Source organism: Ranitomeya variabilis, chromosome 7 (assembly GCF_051348905.1).
Source record: "Ranitomeya variabilis isolate aRanVar5 chromosome 7, aRanVar5.hap1, whole genome shotgun sequence".
Classification (NCBI taxonomy): domain Eukaryota; kingdom Metazoa; phylum Chordata; class Amphibia; order Anura; family Dendrobatidae; genus Ranitomeya; species Ranitomeya variabilis.
The window spans coordinates 16354773-16370342 of NC_135238.1; the positions used below are offsets into that span (position 1 = coordinate 16354773).

The window sequence follows — 15570 nt, forward strand, 5'->3', positions numbered from 1 at the left end:
AGAGCTGCACTCACTATTCTGCTGGTGCAGTCACTGTGTACATACATTACTGATCCTGAGTTACATCCTGTATTATACTCCAGAGCTGCACTCACTATTCTGCTGGTGCAGTCACTGTGTACATACATTACATTACTGATCCTGAGTTACACCCTGTATTATACCTCAGTGCTGTGTTGTAGAGATCTGGATCCTTCATACCTGTTGATAATCACACAGTGATGAATTAATTATACATTACGCTGCATTAAGGCTTGAATGAGTTGACCAATGCAGTGCTCCTCTTAAAGGGAAAGGTCATTGTGAAACAGACTCATCACACAGACTAGTCTCGGAGCCCCACATGACATGTTCTCCCCATGTCTCTGATTAGTAATGGCCTGTGGCCTTCTTCATAGATGGACCTCATGTGTTGGATGATACGTGAGCAGTAATTTGCATTATATTATTTGCATATTTTGCATATATTATTCACACCCTCGCCCTAGTAACCTTGCACAATACAGCAAGAATGGAGCTTCATACAGAAACCAGGAAAGACATTTAACAATCTAGAAGACACATCGGATAAGAAGTAAGTGACTGCTTATCAGGCGCTTGCTCCAGATCAACATAAAAAAAACTTAGCACAAACCAATGGATCAATCTGTAAGGCCAAAGAAACCCAAAGGATCTTTTATAAACTAACGCTGATGAGATGGATACACAAGACTAAAAAGTTTTCTAGATATAGAGCAAGTGACTGTGAGGAGGTCCGCCAGCTCCAGATCAACGCAGAAAATCTCAACACAAACCAACCTGTGTGGCCGAGTATAAAAAGGAACTGATACAAAGTAAAGATATACGATGGATATATAAAGTTATAAGATACAGAGCGAGGGTCTGTGATGAAGGCGCTGGCTCCAGATCAATACTGCAAAGTCAACACAAATTCAACAGAACCCAATGGCCAACGAAGACCCCGGCGACAGAGTGGTCGGATGAGAAGCAAGAGGCTGCGGCCGAGGCGCCTGCTCCAGATCCAGATGGAGAAAACTTCCCAACTCCATCCAGTGATGGCATCACCTTAAATGACCTCGCCATTGGCCAGCTTGGTGGCCCAGTTAACCCTTCACAGAAGAGCACTATGGAGAGCACATGGTGGGCAGAGGTGGAAATGTAGGGCCGGTAGGTGGTCTTGAGTGGCGGAGTTAAGATGTCGGTCGGTGAAGTAGCCCGCTCCCATCCTCTGCGTTTCGCCCTTCTTCTCTACAGCATGGTCTGGGCAGGGAGCATGGTGGTGGATGCCATGTCTATTTAACCCCTTCCCTCCCCATGGTGCCCCCTACCTCAGCCCCCAATAATCCCGCTGCCAATCATACCTCCCTTCTATTCGCACTGATCGATAGGGTGGGCGACCAGTCTCCTCCTCAGCAGCATGAAGACCCCAGAATCTTCCACCGCCGTCTCCCTGGAATCGGCCAGAACAATCCAGGATCCTTTTTGTTTTCGGTGGCGTGCGGAGGATGGGGACACGGAGTGGCTGGACCTTATGGTGGGCACAGCGGTCTCTCCCTGACGCTCATCCCCTCTCTATAGAAGCCCCCCCACTGGGATGAGACAACAAAGACCCTGCGTTATAGGCACACGTGACTGGAATGGCAAATAATAACCCTTTAAGAGCCAATGGGGTTAGTAAGGCCCCGCAGAAGGCCCCCTCCCCTCACAGAGACCCCCACAACTGCCCAATTAACGGACAGGGAATCAGCTCCAATTATAGACAGGGGAATGATAAGCTGAGAGCTGCTGATGGGCGACAGCGGGGGTCCGCCAGCCGATGGCACCTGCTCCTCACACCCCATGTATCAGGACAGAACCTGCAGATATTAGGGGTCCGCCCTCCGGTCATTATTGCATTTCTGCCACTTTCTTAGATACATTCTCCCATTTTCAGGATCTCTGCTAGCTGTCAGTGAATGGGAACATTACTGCTTACATGGTCTCACAGCTGAGGGTTCGTCCAGTTGTGACCCCTCAATGGCGCTGTGAACTCCTCAGCAGCGCAAGACTCTTTGCATTCCTGTTTGTTACAATGTATCAGTGCAGCGTCAGTCGGGATACAAGTGTAACAAACCCTCAGCTGTGACACATTCGCTCCGCAGCAGGACTGTGACAGTGAAGCAGCACAAAGCTCTTTCCCGTCCTGCTTGCTACAATGTGTCAGTGCAGGTAAAATGTATCAGTCTGGAGACCACCTGAGACACTGTAACAGACCCTCAGCTGTGGGTACAGTGATACATCCTGAGCCAATCCCTATGGGAGTGCGGCCATATTGATCATCATCCAGCTTTCCCAGACACCGGTGCATGGGGCTGTGATGATAGAGGAGGCCGACCCTCCGGCGGTGCCCACGTACCTACCAGCCCTTGTGTCCCGGCCTCCTGTGGTGGGGAAGGAGCGGCAGGAATATGGACTTTGAGTCTCTACGTCACATGAAGACTATTACCTATATGATATAGGGCTCATTTAACCCTTAAAGTCCACCATTGCTCTCCAGACCCTGCGGCGGGCTCTGAGGGGTTTGGCCCTGCTGCAGGCCCTGGGGGTGTTCGGCCCTGCTGCAGGCTCTGGGGGTGTTCGGCCCTGCTGCAGGCCCTGGGAGAATTTGACCCTGCTGCAGGCTCTGGGGGTGTTTGGCCCTGCTGCAGGCTCTGGGGGTGTTTGGCCCTGCTGCAGGCCCTGGGAGTGTTTGACCCTGCTGCAGGCTCTGGGGGTGTTTGGCCCTGCTGCAGGCTCTGGGGGTGTTTGGCCCTGCTGCAGGCCCTGGGAGTGTTTGGCCCTGCTGCAGGCTCTGGGGGTGTTTGGCCCTGCTGCAGGCCCTGGGGGTGTTCGGCCCTGCTGCAGGCCCTGGGGGTGCTTGGCCCTGCTGCAGGCCCTGGGGGTGTTTGACCCTGCTGCAGGCTCTGGGGGTGTTTGGCCCTGCTGCAGGCTCTGGGGGGGTTTGGCCCTGCTGCGAGCTCTGGCCTGGGGGTGTTTGGCCCTGCTGCAGGCCCTGGGGGTGTTTGGCCCTGGGGATGTTTGGCCCTGCTGCAGGCTCTGGGGGTGTTTGGCCCTGGGGATGTTTGGCCCTGCTGCAGGCTCTGGGGGTGTTTGGCCCTGCTGCAGGCTCTGGGGGTGTTTGGCCCTGCTGCAGGCTCTGGGGGTGTTTGGCCCTGCTGCAGGCCCTGGGAGTGTTTGACCCTGCTGCAGGCTCTGGGGGTGTTTGGCCCTGCTGCAGGCTCTGGGGGGGTTTGGCCCTGCTGCGAGCTCTGGCCTGGGGGTGTTTGGCCCTGCTGCAGGCTCTGGGGGTGTTTGGCCCTGCTGCAGGCCCTGGGAGTGTTTGACCCTGCTGCAGGCTCTGGGGGTGTTTGGCCCTGCTGCAGGCTCTGGGGGTGTTTGGCCCTGCTGCAGGCCCTGGGAGTGTTTGACCCTGCTGCAGGCTCTGGGGGTGTTTGGCCATGCTGCAGGCTCTGGGGGGGTTTGGCCCTGCTGCGAGCTCTGGCCTGGGGGTGTTTGGTCCTGCTGCAGGCTCTGGGGGTGTTTGGCCCTGGGGATGTTTGGCCCTGCTGCAGGCTCTGGGGGTGTTTGGCCTCGCAACGGGCTCTGGGTTTTTTGCCCCCGTTGCGAACTCCCGGGGTGTTTGGCCCTGCTGCAGGCTCTGGGGGTGTTTGGTCCCGCGGCGGGCTCTGGGGGGTGTTTGGCCCCTGTCGGCTGCGATTGAAGACGGCATATTTAAACACACAGAAATGTTATGTCCTGACAACCCCTGATCTCCTGGAATACGCTCTATTCAGAGCAAGCGGGAAACAAAAGAGCGAGCGGGTCTGGAAGCCAGAGGCCCGGCCTGCAGAAAGCCAGGACAATGGGGGAGAAGGGACAGAAGGCAAAGCAGGGGGGACAGCGGAATGGGGGTTGTGGGGGAGCTGGGAGGATACTGCAGAGCTGATGTATCTAAGCCTATTGTATCGCACTGTCTGCTGAGCCGTGTATCTAATCCTATCATGATGAAAGAATAACATTATCCCATACACCAGCTTAGTTTAGAGTATCACACACATGATAAGATTAGATACACGGCTCAGCAGACAGTATCACACATGATAGGATTAGATACACAGCTCAGCAGATAGTATCACACATGATAGGATTAGATACACAGCTCAGCAGTCAGTATCACACATGATAGGATTAGATACACGGCTCAGCAGACAGTATCACACAGGATGGGATTAGATACATGGCTCAGCAGACAGTAGGATAGGATTAGATACACAGCTCAGCAGACAGTATCACACAGGAGAGGATTAGATACATGGCTCAGACAGAATCATGTAGGATAGGATTAGATACACTGCTCAGCAGACAGTATCACATAGGACTGGATTGGATACACAGCTCAGCAGGCAGCATCACACAGGATAGGATTAGATACACGGCTCAGCAGGCAGTATCACACAGGAAAGGATTAGATACACAGTTCACCAGACAGTATGACACAGGATAGGATTAGATACAGCAGCTCATCAGACAGTATCACACAGAATGGAATTAGATACACGGCTCAGCAACCAGTATCACACAGGATAGGATTAGATACACGGCTCAGCAACCAGTATCACACAGGACTGGATTAGATACAGCAGCTCAGCAGACAGTATCACACAGGATAAGATTAGATACACGGCTCAGCAATGTCACACAGGATTAGATACAAAGCTCCGGAGATAGGACTGAATATGCGGATGGTGCACATAGCATTACACATGGGCTTAGATACAGCAGCTCAGCAGCCCTGTTACATATAACCGCTGTCTTCCGCGCTGTCAGGCGCCGCTTCCTCTTCTGGCCGCTGCCTTTATCTGACGTTGCAGGTTTATAATGAGGTAACTTCCCATTTGCTGCCGTCGTATCTGTAGGAACACACGTTTCCCAGAAGTTTCTACAGAAAAAACGGAAATGGTTTTGGTTCTGACTGGTCCGATGTCACCGGGAGGTCGTCCCGTCACTCACCACTTGTACGGGGTCTGAGGTCAGCCCCCCAGTGTCAGTCCCGGGCCGCCCTCGTCAGTCACTTCTGTGCATCAGTTATATCAGTACCTGGGAAAACTGGGTGACAACCAACACAGTCGACAGGACGGCTCACACTCGGGTTGTCACCATGACTCCTGTATCTGAAAAAATTTTATACAATGGATATAAAAAGTCTACACACCCCTGTTGAAATGCCAGGTCTTTGTCATGGAAATAAATCCTACCAAGAAGAAACATTTCAGAACTTTTTACACCTTTATTTATTTTCGACCATAGCCTGTACAAATCTACAGAAAAACAAATAAATTCAGGTGGAAAAAAGAAAAATAAAGAAGTGAAATTATATTGTTGCATAAATATTCCCACCCTATAACTAATACTTTGTTGAAGTCCTCTTTGAACTTCTGACGGCATTGAGTCTTTTTGGGTCGAAGTCTATCAGCGCGGCACATCTAGAACTGACAATCTTTGCCCCCTCTTCTTTGTAGTAGCTCCACATCTGTCAGATTGTGGGGGCATCTACTGTGTACAGCGCCCTCTTCAGGTCACCCAGAGATTGTCACTTGGGTTCAGGTCTGGGCTCAGCCTGGGCCTTACCAAAACATTCATCTTCTGGAGAAGCCATTCTTTTGGTGATTTGAAGGTCGCTTAGGGTTGTTCTTGTGCTGAAACATGAAATTCCTCTTCAGCAGAGGTCTGAAGGTTTTGATATTTGGAATTGTTCATAAGTCCCTCTACCTTGGCTAAAGCCCCAGTTCCAGTTGCTGAAAAACAGCCCAAAAACACAATGTTGCCTCCACCATGCCTCACTGTGGGGATGGTGATCTTCTGGTGATGTGCAGTGTTGGCTTTGCACCTTTTGGAATTATGATCAAAAAGTTCCCCCTCGGTCTCAGACATAACAAGTTTCCCACATGTTTTTGGCGGACTTGATAAGATGTTTTAGCAAACATAGCCAGGCCTGGATGATTATCTTAGTAAGACAAGGCTTCCATCTTGCCACCCAACCCAACAGGATGTACATATTGGAGATTGTTGTCACATGTGGGACACAACCATGACTTGCCAGAAATTTTTGCAGCTCCTTTAATGTTGCGTTGGCCTTTAGGCAATCTCCCGGACCAATTTTCTTCTGGCCTTTTCATCAATTTTCTAGTATATCCGGTTCTAGGTAATGTTGAGACAAATTTACTCTACTTCTTGTTGACATCTTCACAGTGCTCCATGGTTTGTCTAATGTCTTGAAAAAATTTTTACACTCTTCTCCTAACTAATAAATTTCACTAGTGAGATCCCTTTGCTGTGTTGTCAGCTGTTTACGGACCAGAAAAAGTCAGGAAAATCCACCAAGAACAGCAAAACATTTTATGGGGTAAATCAGGATCCCTATAAATGATGGCGGCAGTGCACTGACTACTATGTAACATGGGGTTAAAGGTGATTGCCTAATTCTGAGCACAACCACATCTCCAACTACAAGAGGGTGTTCATCACTTTATTATAGTTTTGTTAATTTTATTTTTCCAGTTTGTTTGTCAATGGATTTGTACAGATTATTGGTGACATTAAAGGAAAAAAAAAAGATCTAAACTAATTTTGCTGGACAGGATTTATTTTTACATGGCAAAAAGCTAGCATTTAACAGGGACGTGTAGACTTTTTTTGGTAACCAGAAATTACAGAAGAGAAAAAATCTGTCAAAACCCCTAAAATGAAGCCTCCTGCACTCCTCTTCAGCCTTCCTTATACCCTGTACAGACTTTAGGGCCATTGCCAACAACAAATCTGAGAAAAACACGTGAGGCCTATAAAATGTCAACCGGCCTGTGATGGCCGCCATGGGCAACGTTGAATGACCTCAAGCTGCATGGAGGCTTTGGCCACATGACATGGAGGTTGCGATGTCGCCGTCATCTTCATCAATACTTGATGATATTACTGATGAGGTGACAGTGTCCCTCGTCCATAGGATCTGCAATGACCGCCAGGTCTGGCAGCCATGACGGTCTGTGATGAGGACCAGGGCTCCGTATATTAAACACTGCGCCGTCTTGTTATGTTACTATCCACTGCAGTATTCCCTGGAAAGCCAGATGGCGGCCATGTTTAAGTGTGTCTGACAGGAAAATATACAGTGAGGGCGCGGGCAGGAGGGGCGCGGGCAGACAAGGCCCCTTTATATGAGACTCTTCTCTGCCGCTGTTCCCACAGACGTGAGCAAACACAGCTCCTCCATAACAAAGGGCCCGTCCTGTCTGCTGCCGCACCGACTCTGTCCAGAACCTCTGGCCGCCATTACTGGAGCCTGTCCTGTGTAATACTGGGGTGTGAATGGTGAAAGTGAGGTAAACATGACCGACCGTAGAAACCCAATTCTACCATAGACCTATATCATGGATGGAAGTGTCGTACAATGGCACAAAGAAGGGTTTCGAACATTTTCGATGTGTCAAAACAGAAGAATAGCTGCTGGCATGGTGACCCCTAATGTCTAAGTCAGGGGGACTCCCATAAGTGTCACAAACTCCAGGCCCCCATAAGTGTGTCAGGCATGGGGACCCCCATAAGTGTCACACACTCCAGGCCCCCATAAGTGTGTCAGGCATGGGGACCCCCATAAGTGTCACACACTCCAGGGCCCCCATAAGTGCCTCAGGCATGAGGACCCCATAAGTGTCACACACTCCCGGGCCCCCATAAGTGTGTCAGGCATGGGGACCCCCATAAGTCTCATACACTCCAGGCCCCCATAAGTGTGTTAGGCATGGGAAAACCATAAGTGTCACACACTCCCGGGCCCCCATAAGTGCCTCAGGCATCAGGACCCCCATAAGTGGCTCAATGGCACTAATGAGGGTTATGGAGATTTACCATGTGTGAAGACAGAAAAATAGTTGCTGGTATGGTGACCCCCATAAGTGTCGCACACTCAGGAGCCCCCATAAGTGTCGTAGGCACGGAGACCCCTATAAGTGTCTCCGACATGGGTCCCCTATAAGCGTCTCAGGCATGGGGACCTCTATAAGTGTTGCACACTCAGGGGCCTCTATAAGTATTTGAGGCATGGAGACCCCCACAAGTAGGTCAGACATGGGACCTCCATACATTTTTCAGGCACAGGTGCCCCATAAGTAGCTCAGACAGGGGTGCTCCATGAGTGTCTCTGGCACAGGGACCCCATAGGTTTCTCACACACAGGTGCCCCTATGAGAGGCTCAGACATGGGGACTCCCGTAAGTGTCTCAACCCCTTCCAGACCCTATAATTTTTCCAATACTTTGCGTTACTAATTTGGGGATTTATTGACATTTTCTCCAGTCACATCTAGAGCTGCATTCACATTTTTGGCAGCACCTGACCTTGTTGTGATACATAACCTGACACCTGGGATCTCACTGTGCAACGCTCCTCTAAGCAGAATTATGAATGCAGCTCTGGAAGGGACTGGAGTATAACTGAGTATATCACATGATGTACAGGGGGATGGGAGAGCTGGCTGACATCTGACATGTCTGGTTATACCGCCACACGGCCCCCTGGTTTCCCACCTTGCGGCGGCCATATTGATTGTACACACAGTGTATAATATCACTGTACAAGGGAGCAGGATTTATTAAAAACGCTGAACCGGGAGGACATAACAAATCCTTGTAAGGCCTGCACCGGCCGTAGACGCCCCTCTCGGGGAATCCTCACCCCACCACCCTGATATAATCCAGAAACCAGCACTGGGGAAAGGGGGCAAAGTTTTTGCAAACTCTACTATTAACTCCTAATTGCCCGGTGAGAGACCCGGTAATGCAATAGTTAACCGTACATAATACTTTATAATTTACTGCTACCAGATATGGCGGATCCGATGCAACATCCCGGCCTAGATACATGGCCGCCTCCAGAAGACATGTAGGAACAAAATCACATAAAAAATGGTGCCCTCTTTATAAATTCAGTATAGACCACACCGCCAGCAGATATGACACCACTGTAAAAACTAACGACGAACACAGAGACGTGAGTGTTGCCATTTCTTTTCCACTCACTTTTCAGCGAAGTTGTCCCCATTTTTTGATTGTGTATTTTTAGGTGACTACAAGATGTCCACCACAGAGATGGGGAGCAAAATGGAGCTGTTCACCATAGCAACCAATCAGATTCCAGCTCTCATAATTCAAAGGCCCTTTTGAAAATGAAAGCGGTGACCTGATTGGTTGAATGGTCTAGTTTTGTGGTCACCTATGGCGGCTTTCAGTCTGTTTTCATCTGACAGACGTTCATGTCTGGTCCCCATACCTGTCACCTCTACAAGTTAACACCTTCCCTCATCCGGCCGATGCCATTTTTCCAACCTGGCAATTATCATCTATTATGGCACCGCAACTTTCTCTCAGCAATTACCCAGATGTTACTGTGACCTTGACTCCTCACTCGTCCTGTCAAGGTCGAGATCACTTTCATGTTCCCACCTATATAAGTTAAAGTATACAGTATTTTTGGTATTCTTCGACGTGCTCTAATTCTCACCCCTCTCGTACAGACTCCATTTTATTAATCGCTGCTCTCTTAGTCCCCTATGCTTTACACTGCAGCTATGGGTGTTCAGATGACAACTGAGAATAACCAGTCTCACCATTGACGAGGCAGTGCTTCCGTGTTGGCTTTTGACACTACAGCGGCTGCAGCCAATGACCCTGCAGGTAATGCCCACTGAGCCAAGTGCATGCAGCCAGTGACCCTGCAGGTAATGCCCACTGAGCCAAGTGCATGCAGCCAGTGACCCTGCGGGTAATGCCCACTGAGCCAAGTGCATGCAGCCAGTGACCCTGCGGGTAATGCCCACTGAGCCCAGCACATGCAGCCAGTGACCCTGCGGGTAATGCCCACTGAGCCAAGTATATGCAGCCAGTGACACCATGGGTAATGCCCACTGAGCCCAGTGTAAGCAGCCAGTGACCCCACAGGTAATGCCCACTGAGCCCAGCACATGCAGCCAGTGACACTGCGGGTAATGCCCACTGAGCACAGTGCTTGCAGCCAGTGACCCTGCGGGTAATGCCCACTGAGCCCAGCGCATGCGGCCAGTGACACTGCGGGTAATGCCCACTGAGCCCAGTGCATGCAGCCAGTGACACCACGGGTAATGCCCACTGAGCCCAGTGCATGCAGCCAGTGACCCTGCGGGTAATGCCCACTGAGCCCAGCACATGCAGCCAGTGACCCTGCGGGTAATGCCCACTGAGCCAAGTATATGCAGCCAGTGACACCATGGGTAATGCCCACTGAGCCCAGTGTAAGCAGCCAGTGACCCCACAGGTAATGCCCACTGAGCCCAGCACATGCAGCCAGTGACACTGCGGGTAATGCCCACTGAGCACAGTGCTTGCAGCCAGTGACCCTGCGGGTAATGCCCACTGAGCCCAGCGCATGCGGCCAGTGACACTGCGGGTAATGCCCACTGAGCCCAGTGCATGCAGCCAGTGACACCACGGGTAATGCCCACTGAGCCCAGTGCATGCAGCCAGTGACCCTGCGGGTAATGCCCACTGAGCCCAGCGAATGCGGCCAGTGACACTGCGGGTAATGCCCACTGAGCCCAGTGCATGCAGCCAGTGACCCTATAAGTAATGCCCACTGAGCCCAGTGCATGCAGCCAGTGACACCACGGGTAACGCCCACTGAGCCTGTTGAGGGAGGATCTAAAGTGATCCTTCACGGTTAACTCAGTGATTTCCAAATTAATCTACAGGGCGTTGCCGGCAACTGAAAATGACCACATGGAGACGTATGTCTCTGTTTGGGGGGGATCGAGCAGATCTCTGGGCCCCCGTTTATTGTGTATGACTTTTCATAGTCATAGAAATTATAGTGCATGCAGCCATTTGAGGGTGGTACCTGCTGCAGCGGTCTCAGCCCCTGCGCCCACGCCATATAGTGATGGCGCTTCCACCGTATATGTACGACACGTCGCCAAGAGGTGAGGTCCTGACTGTGCGGACCCTGTGGAGAGGAGAGAACTGGGGCAGGTGAGAACCATTATAGTGTCTGCCGTCCCCAGAGGAATAGACGGGAAGGTTTTCTAGGACGAAGCAGCGTCACAGGCCGGATAATAATGGGATCTGCCCCAGACACACACGTCTGCGATCTCACACAGCAGGAGCCATTACACGGCTCATCATCCACATGTACGGACTGGTCCATACTGGAATACGACCAGAGGGACACAATGGAGAGTACCGTGTATCTAATATATCCTGCACAGTACCCAATCCCATCATCTGTGATACCGTCTGCTGAGCCGTGTATCTAATCCTATCCTGTGTGATACTGTCTGCTGAGCTGTGTATCTAATCCTCTCCTGTGTGATACTGTCTGCTGAGCCGTGTATCTAATCCTATCCTGTGTGATACTGTCTGCTGAGCCGTGTATCTAATCCTCTCCTGTGTGATACTGTCTGCTGAGCCGTGTATCTAATCCTATCCTGTGTGATACTGTCTGCTGAGCCGTGTATCTAATCCTATCCTGTGTGATACTGACTGCTGAGCCGTGTATCTAATCCTCTCCTGTGTGATACTGACTGCTGAGCCGTGTATCTAATCCTATCCTGTGTGATACTGACTGCTGAGCCGTGTATCTAATCCTATCCTGTGTGATACTGTCTGCTGAGCCGTGTATCTAATCTTATTATGGGTGATACTGACTGCTGAGCTGTGTATCTAATCTTATCCTGGGTGATACTGACTGCTGAGCTGTGTATCTAATCTTATCCTGGGTGATACTGACTGCTGAGCCGTGTATCTAATCCTATCCTGTGATACTGACTGCTGAGCCGTGTATCTAATCCTATCCTGTGTGATACTGTCTGCTGAGCTGTGTATCTAATCTTATTATGGGTGATACTGACTGCTGAGCTGTGTATCTAATCCCATCCTGTGATACTGACTGCTGAGCCGTGTATCTAATCCTATCCTGTGTGATACTGTCTGCTGAGCTGTGTATCTAATCTTATTATGGGTGATACTGACTGCTGAGCTGTGTATCTAATCCTATCCTGGGTGATACTGTCTGCTGAGCCGTGTATCTAATCCTATCCTGTGTGATACTGTCTGCTGAGCTGTGTATCTAATCTTATTATGGGTGATACTGACTGCTGAGCTGTGTATCTAATCTTATCCTGGGTGATACTGACTGCTGAGCTGTGTATCTAATCTTATCCTGGGTGATACTGTCTGCTGAGCCGTGTATCTAATCTTATTATGGGTGATACTGACTGCTGAGCTGTGTATCTAATCTTATTATGGGTGATACTGACTGCTGAGCTGTGTATCTAATCTTATCCTGGGTGATACTGTCTGCTGAGCCGTGTATCTAATCTTATTATGGGTGATACTGACTGCTGAGCTGTGTATCTAATCTTATTATGGGTGATACTGACTGCTGAGCTGTGTATCTAATCTTATCCTGGGTGATACTGACTGCTGAGCTGTGTATCTAATCTTATTATGGGTGATACTGACTGCTGAGCTGTGTATCTAATCTTATTATGGGTGATACTGACTGCTGAGCTGTGTATCTAATCTTATCCTGGGTGATACTGACTGCTGAGCTGTCTATCTAATCCTTTCATCTGCTGATTTAGTAAAGAATAGAGATTTCCATTGAAGGGTTAAGTGATCTGTGGGACGTTCCATTCCTCACTTTTGGGGGGGGCAGCGTCTGATGTCGTTGGAACATTCCACTTGATTTCCATCATCTGACTTCTGATCGCTCTCTCACCACTTCCAGATGTTCTCCGGCAGCCGCCTGACTCACACTCTTGGCCTTTATCCCAAAAGCAGTTAAATAACTAACGGGTTCCCCCCGCAGCGTCCCCCCTAATCCCAAATAATGTCCATGGGGTGCACAGAAACCAGTGGCCGCAGCAACAGCCTGTATCCTGATCAGGTGACTGATGTGCAGTACCCCTGTCAGGCACTAGGTGGCAGCCATTCCCCAGGATTAGGCCTGAGCGCTCCATACCTGTAGTATAGGATCCTCACTGCAGACTTGGCTCCTGCTTGCTGATGCCATACCTGCACTGTATAGGATCCTCACTGCAGACTTGGCTCCTGCTTGCTGATGGTTTCTCCAGGCGCTAAATGACGGCTGCACAGTGTAACCAGAGGTTAATTAATCCCTCAGTGACACACAACGTTATGCATCATATTTAGCAATCAGCGGACTCTCCGTTTTTGGAGGAGCAATCCATTCTGAGCCTGTATCTGTACAGGGAACACTACTCCAGTCTTTTCTGGCTGCTTTTCCTATATATGTGCAGTCCAGGTTTATAATCACATCCTATCTCCAGGACATACTCCTCTAAATATCTTCCTAGCCTCCTACATGCCTGCCCCCCAAAAATCTATACTGATACACTGTAACAAACCCATCAGCTGTGCAGACTATGCACAAGCTTTACAAGTGTCCCCAGTATCGGGGTGTGTGGGGCGTCTATGGACATCGTTAGTGGCTGACTTCTCCGCTGGATCCGCTCTCTGCCTCTTATGGATTTTGTGTCGGTCATTAATTAGAGTCATCAGACGGTGGTTGTGCTGCAGGATTTCCCAATCACCGGCGTAATGGCGGCTACTAAGGGCCAATAATCCACAGTGGGCGAAAAGTGATAGACAAGCCCCCAGAGCTTCATGTGTGGGGTCTGTAAAATCTATGTACGGGGATGATGGGAGTATTACCTACAGCACAGTGAGGAATGCGGATGATATGGTGCATCTAAGCTTACCATGTGATACTGACTGCTGAGCTGTGTATCCAATCCCGTCATGTGTGATTCAGTCCGCTGAGCCGTGTATCTAATCCTATCCTGTGAGATACTGTCTACAGACCTTCTGTATCTAATCCTATCGTGTGACACCATCAATAGATCTTGTGTATCTAATCCCATCATGTGTGATACTGTTAGCTGTGTTGGTGTATCTGAGCCTGTCATGTCTGGTACAGTCTCTGAGAACCACATATCATTACATTACCCAGCTTGAGCATCTAATCCTATGTATCCAAGTACCGCCCCTATAGTAGATGCACTCAAGGGTAGTGGGGATGTGCATCTGATACAGTGCATCTCAGCCCCACTCCTGTAGTAGATGCACTTGGGAAATGTGTATCTGATCCCATGTATCTCAGCCCCACTCCTGTAGTAGATGCCCTCTGGGGAGGTGGATATGTGTGTCTGATCCTGTGTATCTCAGCCGCACTCCTATAGTAGATGCACTCGGTGTATAAATCCGTGCTGCCCTGTAATTTATGGACTAGGCTATCTTTGTAAATCTTCCTCCTGTGCAGCACGATATGATGGACCACATGGTGGACGGCATGATGGAAGACGACGTGACGGAAGACATGAAGGACGACATGATGGACGGCATGATGGAAGACAGACATGAGGGATGGCATGAAGGACGACATGACGGACAGCAAGGTGGAAGACAGACATGAGGGATTACATGATGGATGGCAAGAGGGATGACATGATGGATAGTATGAAGGATGACATGATGGACAAAATGATGAACGACATGATGGACGGCATGAAGGTCGGCATGAGGGACTACCTGATGGACGGCATGATAGACAACATGAGGGATGACATGATGGACGACAAGATGGAAGACATGAGGGACGGCATGAAGGTCGGCATGAGGGACTACCTGATGGATGGCATGATAGACAACATGAGGGATGACAAGATGGAAGACATGAGGGACGGCATGAGAGACGACATGAGAGACAACATGATGGATGGCATGATCGATAACATAAGGGATGATATGAAGGATGGACCACATAATGGATGGCATGAGGGATGACATGATGGACGAAATGATGCATGATATGATGGACGATATGATGGATGACATGAGGGATGGCATGATGGGTGAAATAATGGACAGCATGACCGATGACACGAGGGACCACGTGATGGACGACATGATGGATGACATGAGGGATGGCATGATTGATGACATGAGGGATGACATTAAGGACAACAGTTTTGGATGGATGGAATGAGGGACAACATGATGGACGGCATGAACGATGACATGAGGGACGACATGAAGGACAACATTTTTGGATGCATGTCATGAGGGATGGCATGAGTGACGACATGATAGACGGCATGATGAACAACATGATGGACAGCATGATGAACAACATGAGGGACGGCATTATGGACGAAATGGTGGATGGCATGATCGATGATATGAGGGATGACATGAAGGACAACATGATGGGCGACATGAGGGACGACGTGATGGACGATGTGAGGGATGGCGTGATGGACGGCATGTTGGACGATATGATGGACGGCTGTGTAAGCCTTCGTCGTGATATCTGACAACCACATGGACATCAATCTGGATAAAAGGTGGCATACCATCTCCCATCATGCTTTGCGGTGGGTTTATAGTTCTTTTTATACTTAATCCTGGCTCATCCCACGCAGTGCAGGCAGCGAGCTTCTCATATGTA

The 15570-nt window shown here is 49.8% G+C and overlaps 1 protein-coding gene across 4 annotated transcripts in view; it reads right to left on the reverse strand.

Moving 5' to 3' along the window:
• SEPTIN12 (septin 12) overlaps window positions 1–15570 on the reverse strand; it is a 111210-nt gene that overhangs the window by 12859 nt on the left and 82781 nt on the right. The window contains exon 1 of one of the 4 annotated variants that reach the window (XM_077274226.1): window positions 9090–9177. The exons of 2 other annotated variants lie outside the window; for them this stretch is intronic. In XM_077274226.1, coding sequence (XP_077130341.1) covers window positions 9090–9111 — 22 coding nt within the window. In that variant the 5' untranslated portion in view covers window positions 9112–9177. Of the gene's footprint in view, window positions 1–1361; window positions 1635–9089; window positions 9178–15570 lie in introns of those variants that run through there. One more of the 4 variants, XM_077274227.1, reaches the window with a different exon arrangement.